Below are 18,109 nucleotides of genomic sequence, written 5' to 3'. Positions count from 1 at the left end.
GCCTTCCCTGGGGATGGAGGGGCTGCGGGCAGGGCTCGGGATGAGCACGAGGCATTCCTGGGAGCAAGAGTGGGATGGAGGTGGTGGGGGTCCTGGGAGAGGATTTTAGGAGCTGGGATGGGGGTATCACCTTTTCTACCCCAGCAGCCACCTCAGGCTGTGGGTCTCCCATTAGTGTCCCAAACCCATGTCCTCTGCCTGCTCCAGAAAAAGGTCATGAAAGAGGGGGGGGCACAGAAACCCCAGCCCAGCAATTCAGAGCCAACCCACGGGCAGACGGGTGCCCAGCCTGGCCCCCTCCCATGGTGAGACTGAACAGCTGGGGCTTGGCTGGTTCCCAGCACTTGGGCTGGGTGCATTTCGAAGCATTTTCAGCATTCCCAGCATTTCCTGAAAGGCCCGGCCATGAGCAGGGCCAGGCGAGCCAGGATCACAGTGAGGGATGCTCAGCAGGCACCACTTTAAGCAAATATCACTGAGAAAGAGAGTGGATTTGAACATGTCAGACTGAAATCTGGGGTCCAACATCACCACAGTGGGAAGTTAGGGGGAGGGAGGGAGCACAGAGGCTGTGGATGAGGTACCGTGTGTCCCCATTGCATCCCTCTAGGCAGCACCAGGGCACAGCCCCACAGGGGGATCTTTGCTGGGGAGGGGAATACGAAGACTGAGCAGGGTTGTTTTGGGAGAAACAGAGGATTTTTTTCCCCCAAAATCCCAGAGCCCAGCCACTTCAGCACTCCCTGCAAGGACAGGCTCCATCCCATGAGCCCCAGTTCATCTCTGCCTCCCGTGACCTTGAAGGAGTTGCTGGCTCTCTGCAGCCACCGAGCCTGGGACAAGGGCCCTCCCTGCAGGAGGAAATGGAAATATGGAAAAGCTTAACCTGCTGGGATAAATCTTTCCTTTCTGGAACATTTCTCTCAGCATCACCACCTCTCAAGTTCAACTGCCCTTCACTTGCTGTCACGTTGACCTTTCGACTCAATATATTGCAGACCTGACAACCACAAAGTGAGCGGAACAAATCGATTACCTTTGCTGGCCAATAGAGAAAACTGGGGGGAAAAGCAGCTGAACCAGTTATCCAAATCTTTTGGGCATACCATGAAGCATGGGAATCAAAATCAGATGATCCCACGTTGCAAGTGACGTGATGCCGTCCCAACGCCCCAGCCCTCAGCAACGTGGAAAGCTGTCAGACAGGGAGCCAAAAGCAAATACGAAATGCTGATGCTAATCACACAAGATTGAAGGCTGATACTGCTATTGAGTGGAGCAGACAAACCTTATAAGCTTAGATATCTGTCAGGAGAGAAGCAAATAACTTACTGTATGAAACGAGGCCTTTTAGGGAAGGCTGCTCACCCTTGCCAAAGCCATGGGGATAATGAAAATAGGACAGCTAAATTTAACAGCAAAATGACTTGTAAAAGAGCCACTTCTAACCTCCTCGCTGGTACTTGGAGTCAATAAAATGGTTAGAGCATGGATTTAGCTAAAATACTTTCCATTGGGAGACATTATGCATCTCCCATTTTATAATCTCTTGGAGCCATGTTGCAGCTGGTGGGTGGGGCAGGACCCTGTGGATGTGTCCAGAGCGATGTTGGGAGCATGGAACCCCACCATGGGAGCACCCACAGGGCCTGGGTCTCCTTCTGGGCTGATAACAGCACCCAGCACAGACACCCTCTTTGGCCATAGAACCCAAATGTTTGAAAAAACCCCACAGCCTAAACCCTCGTGGGCTTGCATGTCACCATTGCTCATGCCCACACCATCCCTGGCACTGCCACTCTTGAAATTACTTTATAACAGGGAATTCAGTAGGTTTGGGCTGGTACTGCTTATCTACATGGCCCTGCAAAGGTGTCTTGGTGGTGCCAGGTGGCTGGTGTGCCAGCTAACACACCTCCCTGCCTCTGCCAGGTGGTTATCGAGGGACAGTGCCCTGCTGGGGCTGTTCAGCTGTTAAATTACCTGCCCAACACGGCACTCACCAGCCTGGAGATGCTGAGGGCACAGGGCTGTCATGCTTTTGGGTGTGGTGCAGGCACTGGTGGTGCAGGGCTTGTTTTCTGTTGGTTGTGACAGTAAATATATTCCTGCAACACCTAAACGAAAAATAAAAACAGAATTAGTGGAAAGAGGTTTTGATCAGCCTCCTGTGTAAAGTGCAGCTCGTGGGGGGTCCCCTGACCCGCTGCACTGACACTCACACGCAGCAGGGACCTCGGGGCTGGCTTTATCTGGGGTTCCCACAGACACAAACTCATGTGATGGTGTCAGTGCACACCACATTCATTTCCTCTGAATAGACTTCTGTATCTCTTGGCCACTTCCAAGCAGAGCGGGCGGGAGGCCCCGGGGCTGCTCTGCCTGGAGTGATGAGGTGCAAAGACTGCGGATGCTGCTGGAGGCTGCAGCAGGTCCTGGGCACTGAGGATGGGTTTTCCCTGGGCCCAGTGCTGAGCTGGGCTTGACCTGAGCAGCATGAAAACAAGGGATCAAATGGGACAACACAGGGACACAGAGGGTAACACTGGAAGTGTTCAAGACCAGGTTGGATGGGGCTTTGAGCAACCTGGTCTAGTGAAGGTGTCCCTGCCCAGGGTGGTCTTTAAGGTTCCTTTCTACCCAAACCAGGTGATTCTGATTCTAAAACCAGGTAGAGATAAGGAAAATGAGCCCATCAAGCTCCATGGCCCACCAGAGGGGAATATGGAAGCAGAAACAGCAAATGAGGTCCTAAAATCTGTGTTTGTGTCCAGGGTTGCAAAGCCCCAGGACCAGATTGCCCAATTGCTCTCCTGGGTCAGCTGGCATTGACTAATCCCCAGCACCAGTCTTGGCCTCATCCAGCATCTCCAGTCCCAGCTGAACCAGATGCCAAGGGCATTGAGGGCTGGTGACCCTCTGAGGGTATCCCTGGCAGTTCTGCACAGGGTCAGCACAGGGCTCCATCCACAGCTGCCAAAGCAACTCCTTCCCCCTGCCCATTAAAGAGGCTCAGCCTGCAAAAAACTGGTGTTTTTAAGGGAGACATTTGGAAATGTGAGTGCATCTTTGCTTTGAGCTGGGACATGGACACAGAGGATGGAGGAGCTGCTGGAGCACAAAGAGGGTGCTCTGAAAGCCTCTTCATGGGGATCAACCCCACCCACACCCACAAAAACAAAACTGTGGAAGGCATAAAAGTTGACAGGTCTTTCCAGGCTCTCAGACATAGCTTTTCCAAAAACTTATTGGGGAGAGGGGGGGGAGGAAACCCAAAAATAAGAGATGAAGCTCATTACACAACCCAGACTCATGCTTGGCAGAGTCCAGCACAGAGCTCTGAATTTCAGCACAAAAATGTGCAGCACGCTCAGATCTGTGGATGGGGAGGAGTAACACAGAGGCAAGGAGATGTAAAATATGACAGCGGGTGCAAAGGGGACCTTGCTGTGGTTGAGGCTGCCAAGAAGAGCCCCTGAGAGCCGATGGCTCTTCCCAACAATTTTGGCTGGCACAGACCCCCTTGCCCTCACCAGCCACGGGAGATGGTGACACTGCCCTGCTGGCAATGGGAAGGGGAGGGTGGAAAAAAAATTGGCAAATAATGAGAGCAAGCAAGGTCCTGCAAAACAGCATGTTCAGTTTTCTTTCCAATTTTAACTTGTCCTTGACCCTTCTTCGCTCCTTCCCAGCAGGGCTGGCTCCGCTCCGTGCTTGTCCCGTGCTGCGACGCCCCGGCACAGGGAGATGTTTTTGGAGGTGCTCACCCCTCAGAAGTGGCATTTCCACCCCCATTTGCTGTGACAACTGGAAATATTTCAGTGGTGGTTTAGCCAACGCCAAAGCAAACATGAACCCGAGATGCTGGGGGAAAAGGGTGTCAGTGGCCCTGTGGCCACTGAAAGTGTGGATGCACATCCCATGGGACAGCTGGACAACTGCCATGGGGTACAGGGACCCCTGGTTTGGTTTTTTTGGGAGGGTAATCCCTGTTTTCTGAATCATGGCTCCAAAAGACAAGCATAGCCCCAGTGGTGATGGTCCCCAGGGGTGTAGGGACCAATACAACATCAAGTGGGGAATTTGGGGTGGTTTTGCCTCCACCACCATGTCCTGAGACAGCACTGCACCCTCAGGGGTGGCTGGTCTGGGGGACCATTGAGGGTCACCTCCAGCCATGGCAGGGGTGGTCCTCATGCTCTGACACTGGAAAGAACACAGTCTACATCTGGAAAGAGGAGGCCAAGCAACGGCCCTTTCCCAAAACCAGCATTTGCCAGGGTACTCCATGTGCCTCTTTGTGACCCACTGTGGGTCACAGAGCTTTTGGCTTTCCCTGTGCAGCACCTTTCTCCTGCTCATAGCACTGGGAAGGGGCACACGGGGCCACATCCCAGCAAAACCACACCAAGGGCAGACGTTGCCATGAACACAGATTTGCTCCAAAACAGGATCCACGGCTGCATCAGGATTTTCCACTCTAAACATCACCGTGGGCAGAGCTCTGGGTGATGCGGAGATGGGAACGCACGGCCCCAGGCCCTGTGGCATCCTCCCAGAGGAGGCCAAGTTACTTAATTACCATTTATTTCATAATTATTTCTTGTGGAGGTCATTGCAGGGCTTATTTAATCCTCCCCTCTCAGCTGGGGGTGATAAGGTGATGACTATTCTGGACGCAGTCAAAATTAGCACTGTTATTTGTATTCTTGTGCCCCAAGAGCAAATTAAAAAATTCCCAACAGTCACATCATGCCACTCTGTTCATTTTGCCTTTGTTATCCCATGCCAGGCACAAGCTCAGCTCCATTTCTAGTTTGGCTCCTCTGAAAACCCACAAGAAATCCTGATCTGGTGAGCACAACTCCTTTTACGGATGAAAAATGCCCTCAGGCACTCCCATACAGCTCCATGGGCTCCCAAATGTCCCCCGAATTAGCCACAAAGTGGACAAGAAAAGCAAAAAAAAAAAAAAAAAAAAAGGTAAAAAAACCCCAACAACAACAGCAACTAGACAAAAAACCCAAGAGTCATCCAGTAAAATCGCTTTTATTTCTGTAATTTTCTAAGTATAAAACAAATCAGCTCAATATTGTGTGAACAGAGTGGATTGTATGGATGTGACCACGAGGAGCCTTCCCACGTCTTCCCGGCACACCTGGCTATTTACAGTCAGACAAAGGACACGATTTAGGAAGCGGTAATTTAGTGGAAAAATATCTCTCATATAATAAAATAGGAAACCTCATTTCTTTCAGTTCTGTCCCTCAGTTAACACCCTCCCACCCACCCCCAAATTATAATGATTTATCTTTTGCTACAGAGCAGGAACTCAGAGATTTCTAGATTTGGCTGTTCAGGCATCTCATATAAAAAATAATCAACATATTCCCAGACCCAAGCCACTGAGGGCACCCCCTGGCAGCTCAGTGGTCACCCTCCTCTTGGTCCCAAGTGCCTGGACTGACCCACCCCCTGAGGTACCCACGGCCCCATCACTCCAGGCACACACAGATTTTGGCTCATTTAATGCCCCACCCAGACCAAAAGCTGAATGGCACCACAAGGAAAGGTCCAGGGAGCCCTGTGTTTCCCTTTCCTCACTGCAGCCCTGCAAACCCTAACCCTAACCTTGCCATGCAAGCTCTGCATGGGGCGAAGCCTTCTCCTTGGTCCCAAAAACCTGAGTCCACACTGTTGCCCCTGACAGAAAATGCCACTGCAGAACTGGGGGAAAAAACCAACTCAGGTGGGCCTGAATCTCTGGCATCATTTATAGAAGGTGGTGGCCATGGAAGGTATGGTCCAAAAATCACAATAAGTCTTAGGAGTTGGGTTTGGGGACTCTGGTGTGTTTGAGGTTCAGGAGTGACGTGATGCCAAGGTCACAACCTCATGAACATCTCCCAGCCTGAGCCCCTGCACAGCAATTATTTGAGGAGTTTTTGGTGGAGCAGGACCCTGTCTGGGGAGCAGCACTATCAACCTGATGTACAAAAGAAGAAACAAAAATTAATGCTGAATTTTCCTATTGCTCCTCCAGCTACTTCTACCATCCACACCGTGAGCAGAAACTCCGGTTCCATCCCAGGTTTGATGTTTTTACAGGAACAAAGTCCCCTCCAGTAGAGCCTGTCCCTCCAGCTGACCTCTCCAGAGCCTGGTGGTACCATCCAGCCTTGGCATCAGAAACACACACACAGCATCTCCCCAATGCCAAAGCCTCAAACACACAAATCCCAAACCTCATCCACGCCCTGAGCCCTACGGCGGCCACACAACACAAATAAAACACAGGATGCACTACTTTGCTCTTTTTCCTTTTCCAACCTGCCTCCCCACGGGATCACACACCACAGGGGGAAGAGCTCACCCAGTAACTGCCCACAATGACACAACATCCCAAAACAGTACAAAAGACTTTCCACAGCTGCTGCCCAAAGCTGATCCGCTGGGTGTTTGCCCCGGGGAGATGGGACCCTCCCCACCCACCTTGGCTGTACCCCAGCACGGTGCTTGGCCCCTGAGGAAGGAGTATAAAGTGCTCGTGGATAATCCCATGCTGCCACCCCAGCACATCCTATGCCCTGCACCTCGTGGAGGATCTGCCACAGCAGCCCACCGATGTTAAAGGTCCTGCTGGAAAGACCTAAGTTTTATTTAAAGCCTTCGAATATGCCAGGCAGCACCATCAAAATAAAACTAAAAAGGAAATAATTCCTAAACTCTGTTGCCAAAAAAAGCAAGGAGCCCAGAGGTTTGCCTCCAAGCTGCTTTTTTAAACAAACTCCTGGGCAAAGCAGCCACCCAGAGCCCATCTCCCTTGTACTGCACGTTTAGATGCCTTGGTAAGACCCAAGACCTGATCCCGAAGTGATGGTCTTGGCTTTAGGATCTCCATGTTTCCACAAGAACAGGGTCCAGCCCAGCAGGCTGTTGGTGGCACACATGCAATAAATAACTACTCTGTGATTTGTCCTGACCCTTCACTGAAGAATAAAAGAAAAAATAATTACATCTCTGGATATTTTTCTACATCGTTAAGATATTTGAAGTATAAGCCTCTGTAATCAAAGAGAATGGAGTGAAACCTGTATTCCAAGTAATTAAAGGATGGGGGGGAAGAGAGATGTGCTCAGCCACTCAGAAAGGGAAATGATGTGACAAAATGGTCCCTCCTAGCAAGGGGGACTCCTGCAGGTTACCTGTGCTATTTTCTAGGTAGATCTGAAGGCTCACAATAGAAACCAAACTGAATTTGTTGCTGCTGGACAGAACAAGCCTTTGGCTGGGACCCAGCTCTGGTTTGTTGCCCACGAAGGCTCAGGGTTTGGTGACTCACAACTGCGACCCAACGACTGCATGAACAGACTGACCCTGCCCAGGCTTTTACACCAGGAACTCCTCCACACACACACACATACACAAATTTGGATAAAATTAATAATCCCCCAGCGCACCTCAAGTCCAGGGAAAACACTGTTAACTCAGGAGGTGCAATGGATGGGCCAAGCAGGTTCCTGCAGGCACAGTGTCCCAGGGAGATGCCACTGGGCAGCTGAAAGCTTTGCTGGGCCCTCCCAATAGGGCTGGGATGCTCTGAATCCAGTCTGGCCTCTGAATCCAGACCAGACTCTCCCAAACTGGTTTTCAGCCTCAGGGAAACACAGAAGCTGTTTCCTCTGATGTCCTCCAGCTGGTACTGGATTAAATTCCCACTGGTTATTTTTCTGCACAGAGAGATGGAACTGGACTCAGTCATCTTGGACAACTTTTCCAACCTAAACAATTCTATTGTGTACTAAAATAAGGTGAAATCCACCCTTTTGGGGAAAGGCAAATCACACGTCTACAGCATTAGTCTTACTGAAGCCTTATCTTGAAGGCTTGAGCAGTACCTGGGTCATACCCTGGTCCTCTGCACCAGGGTGAACCTCATCCACGGGGAAAATCTTTGAAGAGGAACTGGTTGTCCCATGGGATCAACTAATTAAATCAATTAGACAGAACACATTTGAAAAATAAAACTTCTTCAAGACAAAGTATAATAAGATTTAAAAAAAAAAAATCAGCAACAATCTTCTAACCACAGAGTATCTATAAAGATCTTTTTAAAGAGCTCCATATTAAAATTCCTTGAATACATTATATATTAAATACAGTAACAACATTTCATGCAAGGTTTTCTGTACAATAAATCAGCTCAGTAGTATAACAATTCTGTACATTCCCATTGGTCTGGGGGCTCTGCTCATCTTCAATGCTGGTGATGGAGAAAAGAAAGGAGGGATGATATTTGGCACCTACTGTACAGAAGAAGAGTAGCTCTTGCCCAGGTGAAACAGAAAAGCACTGGAAGCTTTTAAGAGGCAAAAAGTAGAAGAAAAAACCCAACAGCGAAGGAGCAAAATGCTACCCCAAACCCTGGCTCTAGTGCTGCTGCTGGAATGTAAGAGAAAGGAAAGGCTCTGGCTAGTTAAATATTATCAGGATGGATCATAGGGGACCATGAGGAAAACAGGAGGGAGGATTTGGAGAGCAGGAGAAGAAACCACCCACTCTCAGCTTCTCAGCTGATGTGGTTTGATGGAGACAGATCAATTCACTGGATCCCAAACCCACTCCTGATCTACCAACCCTCACTGCAGCCTGTCTCGCTCCTGCTGCGGAAAAATCCCAAGAGGGCAAAATAAACTTGGTGCCTTACAAAAAGGGATGCCACAACAAACACCACCCACGGAGATAGACCACGTTATGTACAAGCATACATTCATTCCCATCTTGATCCCTTGGCAAGGATGCCCTGTGCAAGACAGTGATGTTCTCCAAAGCAGAGGACACGAAGCCATGGACATGCTCCTGAAGACTTAAGCTCTACTCCTGCTAGGGAAGTAGTTAAAAATCCACTGAGGGATGAAAGTGTGACCAGGAGGGAGTGGTGGACATGAGGAATGCAAAGGTGGGTGTCTGCTTTGCTTTACACGTCTGCCCCTACGAGGGGAAGGGTGGTTCATATAGTGCAGATGGGATGTGAGAAGGTGGGGGATGGAGAAGGACAGACAAGGCTACGTCATGCTTTGGTGTTGGATGAGCCTGAGAAGGCGCTGGGCTTTCCACAACGCAGGGATCAAACAGGACAGCACGATAAATAGGGAGAACTTTGCCTTCCACCACAGGCACCTGATCTCAATGTACAAACACACGTCTGTGAGACCCACACCACTGTTGGGCACACTCTGAAGGTATTCCCAGATGCTGTGGCCACCAGAGTGGCCAGTAGAGCAGCAGTGATGAAATCATCAAGGGTCAGAGACCCCAACACACGACCCCCTCACCTCTCTCCCTGCCCTCACCCACTGCCAAGCCCTTTCTGGCCCCAGAAGCTGCCCTCGTTCGCCCCATCCCCTTGGGGGATGCAGCCTCCCATCTGTGCCCAAAACCCCGACTGCCCCCCTTCGTGGAGGATGCCCTGCCTGAGCTCACCCGGCGAGGGCGAAAATTGGAAAGAGGATCTCAAATTTGGCAGGAACAAATCCCCAAGGAACCGCGCTGCAACGACCCAGGTCCACACAGCTCCATCCCCAAACCCAACGCCAGCTGTCCAGTAATTGCACTCGTATGTACAGGAAAAAGAAAGCTACGAAACAAAACAAAAATCAGTATTTTTCTTTTCGACGATTCACCCGCATTTGTCTGATAGTCGGACACATGCATGTCCTGCTGGCTTCTAGTGATGGTCACACATGCAAGACTTCAGTCCGAGTTACAAGTTAGGGATCCTTCAGTTCAGAGTGTTGCCTTTGTGTCATTCATTTCTTGTCCTCTTCTCCTGAAACGAAGCAAAAAAAAAAAAAAAAAAGACAGAGAAGGAAAAGTATTGGTGAGGGTTCAAAGCAAACCAGCTCCCTGTTTTTGTTATCAAGAGTGGCTGCTCTTGGTTGATCCCAAAAGGGGACCTGGGATCCTGTCTGCACAGAGCTGGTCCTACTGCAGCCACGGAAGCTCAGGCTGAGTCAGGAGGAGGAGGATGCTGGTCCCTGGGTGAGGAAGGGCTCGGCACACTCAGCCTGCAGGAGGCAGGAAAAGGGGTGAGGTGGAGCCATACAGGCACAAGAACGGTGGGAAGATGAGCAGGCAGGATGCCTTGCTACTGCTCCTAATGAGGGATCACCCTGGAAAGGCAGTGACTCAGAGAGAAAGGAAAATCACTGCATCCCATCAGCCGTCCCTGCCACAGCCAGATCTGTGGATGCTGCTCCTTGGGCTGACACCACTTACACACAATACACATATATTTACCTCCAGAACAATGAGCAAGGACCAATCTACTCATCACAGCCACTGTTCCAGCCCCAGGGCTGCCCTCCTCCCTTCTCCCTCCCTCCAGATGGATGGGCTAGGACAGGGAAGGTAACAGGCAACACATGGCCTGAAGGAAAGCTACAGTATTCAGCTTGAACTCCATGTGAGCAGCCTCAAAATCCCTGCCAGAGTTTGACTCACATCAACCAGATCCTCAATTTTCAAGCAGTTGACAGGAGTGTCCCTGACCCCCTGAGGCAGCAGCTGCCCTCCAGCCCGGGGCAGCTCACTCTGCCCAGAAACAGGTTTTATTTCTTAAAAAAACCCACCCACAAGCAGCACTTCCTAAGAAATCACTTATCGGGAATCTTTCAGCTGCATTTCTCTCTCTTTCATCACTGCACATATCACCAAACACATCTCACAGGGGACTGCTGTTACTGTGCTCTTGATAAATAGGGGTCCTGCCCGGGGTTACCCGCGAGCTCCACGCCCGCTGCCAACCCTGGTGCCGACAAGCTTCCAGGGGAATTAATAAATAACAGGGGAGAGAGAGGGAAAAAGCCTTTTTGCAACTTCTGCCAAAACTTTTTGCAGTGCTGGCTGGAGAGCCCAGCCCAGCTGTCCCAAGATAAAATGGCTTGTTGCAATGGCAGCATCCCCCCAGATAACCCCCACACCTCCAGATAACCCCCACACCGTGGGCTTTGGTGCACAGCAGGGATGCTGGTGAGTGCACTGTATTAAATCTCAGAGCAATAATCAAAATTCATCTCCTCCCCATTTAAGGGGCGTCCCTTCAGCATCTCCAGCAGTTGAACAGTCCCTACCAGGTGACACACCAGTGGTTACTCACCAGCCATGGCACTTCCCCTAAACACACTGCCCTGTGGTTGTGCAAACAGGGAGGAAGCCATGGCACGGGGCAGACAGGCACAGGGAAGGGACATGGCTGCAGTGTTTGCTCTTCAAAATGCTACTCTCAGGCCTCTAAATAACCCAATCCTGGCACAGAGCGGGTCAGGTGTTTCCATGAGCCCTGCAACAGCCGAGGGTCTGGCTCTCACTCAGCTTTAGGAGGATGCAGGTCCTGCATGCCAGTGTCTTCTGTCCTCCCCTCACACTGGTGACAGGAACAGGGGTAATGCAGGACCTGTTTGCAGGAATGATGGAGCAGTGATGATCCATCTGGATCTTGCCTCACACCAAACCTCCCAGGGGGGGTCCCAGCCCTTCAGTACCTGCAAACCAGCAGCTGAACAACATGAGCTCAGCTTCTGCAAGATCTGCTCCCCCCAGCACAGCCAAGGCTTTTGAGGAGGTTTTTCCTTATTGCTTTTGACTTTCCTCTTAACAAGTTCCTGTAAAAGGTGCTGCTGGAGGGATGCAGACTCCAGCTGCCAGCCTGGATCACTTCCTCCATCAAAGGAAACACCACAGCCCTTGTAGCTATGAAAACTGCACATCTCATCCATCACACCAGGGCACCCCAAGCTTCATCCAAGAGCCCAAACCCAAGGAGAAAACCAAAAAGGAAATCCCTTTCCCATCCCAGGGCAGCAGTGCTGTCAGCTTCCCTCTGCTCTTCCACTTCTAAAGCACGACACACCGACATAATAAAACAGGAGAGAGGGGGAAATAAAACCAAAGAGCAATGCAGCAGAGCTGGAAAATCCCGTGTGGAGATTCCAGCACTGAAAGGTGCAGCGCTGCTCTCCTGCAGAGCATCCCACAGCTCAAGGGAGCGACTTGGCCCCTGGGGACACATTCCTCTGCCAGCGCCCAGCCAAGGTAGCTCCACACAGAGATTACCCTACAAGGGCAGGCCACGGCTGCAGGCGCTCCTTCCCCGCTCTGCCGTGCCAGGGAGAGGGATGCTGCCTCCTCCGCAGGGAACACGGGCAGGCAGCAGCCCCTCTGCTCCTGGGGGAGTGCTGGGGGGTTCCCTCAGCCCCAGGTGCACAGAGGAAGATGAGGGTGAACAGCTCTATTTCACTACTGCTGGCGGGTTTTGCGATGGGACAAGGAGATTTTGGTCCCTGCAGGGAGTGTGATGCACTTGTCACCACACTGCCACTTCTGCCAGCCACTCTCCTCTGTGAGGATGCTGAAGCAGAAAGGTGATGCCAGCTTGGCAGAGAAGTGGCCAAAGCTCCCATGGCAATGGAGATGCTCACCCAAGGGTGCGAATCCCACCTGCACATCAGCTGCGGCAGCAGGAGGCTGTGGGGCACTGTGCTGCCCACCAGGGAGGGAACAGAGACCCAAGCAGGGCAGTCATCACTTGCAGCTCCTGTAAAATCACCCCAGGGGCTCCTGTGCTCGCTGGGTGCAAGGACAAATGGGTGCATAAATGCCAATCTGCCACAAAACACACCCAAGTCAATTCCTGTGCATCAAACCTCCTGATTTTCAGTGATGCTGCTGCTGTCAGGGCAGGTGTGTAGTTGTGTTGCAGAAAGCACCTGCTTCATGATTTGCCCCTGCTTTTGCCACAGCACAAGTGAGAAATGGTGATGCTCGAGCACCCAGGCAGGGCCTGCTGCTTAACATGCTGAAAACAACCACAGTGGCAACTCCACCAGCTCTGATGGGTTTGCTTCAAGATGCTGAAGATGAGGAGGCCCAGGGACGGTGCAGGAGGGGAGCAGGGTGGCCTCAGCAGTGGGGTGAGGGTGCACAGAGCTACATGAGCACCAGGGTTATCTCAGTGCCCTCTCTAGGTTTGATACCTTTTGAGAACCACTCAGAAAAGGGACTTCTGCAAGGTCTTTGCACGGATGCCCAGAAACCATCCTCCTGCATGCCACAGGATTCAGAAAGAACAAACACTTCAGTGCATAGAGCATGGAAAATATTAAAGATACCAGAGCAAGAGGTACTTGAGGGTGGTCAGCCCCTGTGAGCCTGCCAGTGTGTATCTGTGTGACAGACCCTGAGAGGGCCCATCTCCACGTTCCTGACCAGAACATCTGCAGCTCCCACCAAGCCAACCCAGCTCAGCTCTGCACATTCACTTGCTCTCACACTCACATTGCCTCTCAGAACTGAGACAGCAGAAACCTCAGAGGGGGCCAGGAGGGGAAAAAGGCAGCCAGACATGCACAGTATGTGAGATGAAAGGTTGGAATGACCAGGATGATGGGGAGAGGAATGTAAAGCACTGAGACCACTGTGAAAACTGAAGAGTCTCAGCTTTCGGCCACTTCAAGGACAAGGAAAATCCAGCATAATGGAAACACAACAACTTATCTAAATCTCATCAAAAGGAGAAACTTTTCCACGCAAAACCTGAATCAGCAGAATATACATTCTGCTCACAGCTATACATTTGCATTCCTCAGCTGAACACCCTTGGCCATCCCTCAGAAGGTCCCACGCTGGAGACCATCCCCAAGTGCTGCCTTGCAGAGATCAAGCCTGGCCTCTGGCCAAAACTGCCATCAAACAGCTACTTCACAAGCTTTTTAGACCTTATTTTGAAGCAAAACACAAAGGCCACTGTGGGAAAGGAGATCCTGTCTGGGTACGGGGTCCCTGGGCTCTGGTATTGGCTAGTTTTCTAAGCCACGTTCACCCAGACACATTCCAAGCAGGTCCCCACCACACACGAGCAAGATTTTGTAGGAAGCACAGGGATACTGCATTCAGGGATGAGACATGTAGGAAGCCAACCCTTGCTCTGGAGTCTTGCAGGTTTTCAACTGGTGCTCCCCGCTCCACTCGGGTCTTACTGTCCTGAGAATGCCTGGTAAAAAAATCACAAGACCACACATAAAAGTGGCTTTTGGAGGTTTTTTTCCCCCCTCTGCTTTTCAAAGCCCAGAGGAATTAGGAAGACGAAGAATTTCAATTACTTCTTTCAAATCCGATGATTGAAGCGTGATTTTTGGCCCACAGCTGTGATTGAATAACTGTAGGGGAAGCCCTGGCTGGGTGAGACACAGAGCAACCCGTGAGCATCAGCAGCATCATGGCTGTGGGGATGAGGGCAGCTCAGAGGACCCAGCACGCTGGGAGGAAACACTGTGAGCTGGCAGGATGGCACCTGGAAGGATCACATGCCTACCAGGAACCTTGCTGTGCTCAGAGCTGCGCAGGCAGAGCCAAAGAAAAGCCCTTCCTCCAACACTGCTGAGACTTTAAGGAGAAATATGAAGTGTGGGAGAGAGACAGACTCATCCCCAGATCACAGATGGTGAAGTGAAGACCGAGGGCATGCATGGGATGCAAAACAGCCAGGAATCAACCAGCTCTCCTACACCCCAGCCCGGTGCCACGCCATGGATTGTTGCTACAGGCTTGTAATTGTGGGATAAAACAGACCTGGGTGTCTGGTGAGAGAAACAACAATTAAATAAAAATAAGCTAGAAACAACTTCTATCTGGTCTGTAAAAACAGGAGCCCCTGCACCTCTGTTTCTCTGAGCAATCCCTGTGTTTATGCATCAGCTCAAGGCAGAAAGGAAGGCTGACATGAGCACCCCACCACACCAGGACCCACTGAGGGCGGCCAGTTTGGGATCATTTCTTGCTTGCAATAATTTCCCATCCCATATTTCCAGCTTTTTGCAGGGTTCTGCTCCATGAGAAACCAAAGAGAGCTGTTACAAAGGCCCAGATCCCTCCCTGACAGGCCTGGTCAGACCTGCCTTCAGCCCTGAAAGGCAAGAGTGGCTTTGCAGAGTTTTCCTGGATCATTACTACAGGGTGAAGGTAAAAGGAGGGGTTTGCTAGGACACAGGTTGTCTTATGGGTGAAAAAAGATTTGATCGAGGTGATGCTGTGGAAGGACATTCAGTCCCCACACTCAGACTGTTCATCTGCCCCCAGAGCTTCCCCAGGCAAGGATAGTGTCTCTCCTGCCCTTCTTCTCCCTGCTATCACTGTCAGGGCAAGCACACCCCAAAAAATGTTTTCCTGGACAGGGGACAGCCCACGGCAGGCACAGCACCACCAGGCAGCCCTGGGCCCGCAGCCACCGCTGGGAAAACCTGTGGGTTTAACTCAGCCCCGAGATATCCCCCACAGTAAGTGAGGTTTTTTTCAAGAAATGAAAGGAAAGATGATATCATCTCTTTGGAGGGCTGCCTAAATCCTGCTGTGATTTACAGCACAGAGCCCAGGAGCACACGGGGAATCTCTGCCCCGGTGTCACGGGAGCTGCTTCTCCTCTGTGTGTGCCACGGGCCAGATCCTGAGAGGTGCTGGCCAAGGGCAACCCCATTAAAACCACTTTATAAGGTGTTCAGCTCTCAGCTGATCTTAGCACAGAGGCAGCCAAGACAAGGCAAGGATGGACAGAGAGGGGTGGACAACTTGAGAGAAAAAAGGAAGGGATCCTGTTAGAAACCAGTATTTGATTTGTTTTACTTTATAAGTGAAGGGATCCAGTTCCTGGAGGTTTGAGAGGAGCTGGATAAACAATCCTTGGCAGGTTTACCCGGTGCTCCAGCTCCAAAGGGAGCATTTCAAGCAGGTGTAAGCACCAACTGCTCTGCCAGGCGTGGCACCAGGAAGGAAGGGAGTAGGAAGAAAAGCCCCTTTTCCAGAGCAGGGTGGACACGCAGGTGCAGACATCACACGAGCAGAGGAGGTGAGTGAGGTGTCCCCAGAGCCACCACGACCCCCGAGCAAAGCACCACGGAGCAAACCCAGCCCAGGGTGGTGCAGCCCACGCTCACCGTCCAGGTGGTTGCGGGAAAGGTACTTGAGTCCTTCGTCCAGCAGGATCACGGGCAGGGAGATCTTCAGCACGACCACCCACTGCGGCCAGCTCAGGGGGGTCACCTGGAAGATGAGCTGCGAGGTGGAAAGGATTGGACACGTCAGCAGGGAAGGAGGTGGGATATTTTGTTGTTTTAAGGGTCACATTGTTGTAGGGCAAAGGGTCGTCCCAGGCACAAGGAGGGAGGATCCTGACAGCCCAAAGAACAGGATTTCAAGGTCCGTCATGATCCCAAGGTGGCTCTTGGACAAGATGAGTCAAAGATTATGTCCTTCACCTCTCCTGCAGCTGGGGAAAGTGAGGCACAAGCTGGGACTGTGTGTTTGTGTGCTCACAGGTGCTCAGCAGGGGACAAGGGACAATCTCACCTCCTGGGCACAGAGACACACTTCACCTTTAGCACCCTTGGGCACTGACTGAGGCATCACCAGCCTTGAACTGCAAAGGGAGGAGATGACACCACAAGGGGCTGAACCACCTTCTGGAGATACCTACACCCCTTTGCACTGCCCATAAGGAGAGCTTTTGACTTAGGCAAAGGCAGGGTGACTCCTGGTTTGCAAGTCACAGGACCTGGACCTGAGGGCACCTTTTAGGGACAACCATCCCAGAAGCTTCCAGACATAAAGACTGCTCCAGGGATGTCCCTCCCCACAGGAGCCCCCTGGGCTGGGGGCAGAGGTGGCAGAGGGCACTCACAGGCATGGGCTTGACGTAGAGGATGAGGAAGTGCAGAGCCATGGACATGATGATGGCCCCCAGCAGCCAGATGTTGAGCCACGGTGGCATCCGCAGCAGCGACTGGTTCTCAGAGACACTGGAAGGCAAAGGGACAGTGTCAGCCCCAGCAACCTCCTGCTCCCCACACCTGCCCAAGCTGGGAGCTCCATTACCCCCCCAAGGTGCAGGGCAACATGCTGCATCCCTGTATTCCAGACTGCTCAGCTTCAGGCTTTGCTGCAAATTCCATCTGAATGCTCAACACAACAAGCTTTCATGGATTAGGACTGATCACTAATGACCAAACCACTAATGGATGTGGATCCAGTCCTTCCTCCACTGCTGTCAGCAGCAGCACACTGCCTTGGAGGAGTTTGATCATGGAAAACCCAGTGGTGCCCTGTGAGGATGCTCTGAATGGCTCTGCTGAGCCAAAGCAAAGCCCTCAGCCCACCCACAGATGCTCAAAGAGACCCTGCACAGACTCAGTCAGGCACAGAGCAATCCTGCAGCCACCTCACCTGTTCAGAGCGTTGCACATTTCGATTGTCACCAGCACGGACAGAGCCATCGTGGTTGGGTATCGGGACTCGAAGATCTCACAGTCGATTCCTTCAAAGATGGGGTTGTCCTCAGTGCACCTCATGAAGTTCCTCTGTCGGCACAGGAAACTGCTGGTAAATACACGGCAGAGCAGCAGGAAAGGTGGGAGAGAGGAGGAAGAGTCGACTGGTTGGGGGGCACAGGATGAACTGGGTTGCTGTTAAATATCTCACAGTTCAGGGCAACTGAGCAAACTGTCTAAAGTGACCCAGCTCCTGCTGTGATTGGGCTTTAGGGTTATGGCCAGAGAGTGGCTTTGAGACTTCCAAGTGCAGTCAAGAAGGTGTTTGAGCACACACATCTCCATCAAAAATACATTTTCCATGGCACGTGCCATTGGGCTGGGATGGCACCCACCTTCCCACCACCCTGTTCAGACCTACAGTAATGTGACAAAAGATCCCTTTCCACGTGGGATCAGGCACAGGAGCTACTTTCAGCTTCTTTGAATCAAGTTTTCCCTACCATGCTGGTGACTGGCAGAAGCAAGGCTGGAAACATGAGCCTGAGGGAGAGAACTTGCTTCTGTTTTAAATTATTGCCTTCTCCACTAGGAATCTGGGAACACTATAACCACCACAGAGGAAAGGTAGAGGAAAACACCCCAACACTTGAATCCATGCCCTTCCCATCGGTCAACACGTCAGCCTGTCCCCCTCCCGACTCACCAGCTGATGGAAGGAGACCTGTGGTCCCTCGGCGTCGTACAGGAACCACCAGGTCGCTGCTCCCACCGTGGCCAGGCCCACGTACACT

The 18,109-nt window shown here is 51.6% G+C and overlaps 1 protein-coding gene across 2 annotated transcripts in view; it reads right to left on the bottom strand.

Moving 5' to 3' along the window:
* Positions 1-5,033: 5,033 nt before the first annotated feature.
* The window catches only part of ATP2A3 (ATPase sarcoplasmic/endoplasmic reticulum Ca2+ transporting 3), a 52,543-nt gene continuing 39,467 nt past the window's right edge, over positions 5,034-18,109 (bottom strand). The window contains exons 17-22 of one of the 2 annotated variants that reach the window (XM_051809283.1): positions 18,022-18,107; positions 17,272-17,405; positions 16,730-16,847; positions 15,987-16,104; positions 13,978-14,050; positions 5,034-9,829 (exon numbers count right to left, since the gene is read on the bottom strand). In XM_051809283.1, the coding sequence (XP_051665243.1) occupies positions 9,787-9,829; positions 13,978-14,050; positions 15,987-16,104; positions 16,730-16,847; positions 17,272-17,405; positions 18,022-18,107 (572 nt within the window). In that variant the 3' untranslated portion in view covers positions 5,034-9,786. The remainder of the gene's footprint in view (positions 9,830-13,977; positions 14,051-15,986; positions 16,105-16,729; positions 16,848-17,271; positions 17,406-18,021; positions 18,108-18,109) is intronic. The other variant, XM_051809284.1, reaches the window with a different exon arrangement.

The sequence above is a fragment of the Manacus candei genome, unplaced genomic scaffold, assembly GCF_025592945.1.
Source record: "Manacus candei isolate 608988 ecotype Guabito, Panama unplaced genomic scaffold, ASM2559294v1 h1tg000076l, whole genome shotgun sequence".
In the NCBI taxonomy this organism is placed as follows: domain Eukaryota; kingdom Metazoa; phylum Chordata; class Aves; order Passeriformes; family Pipridae; genus Manacus; species Manacus candei.
Note: the sequence above shows the minus strand (reverse complement) of the source record. Positions and strands in the feature narration are given on the sequence as shown.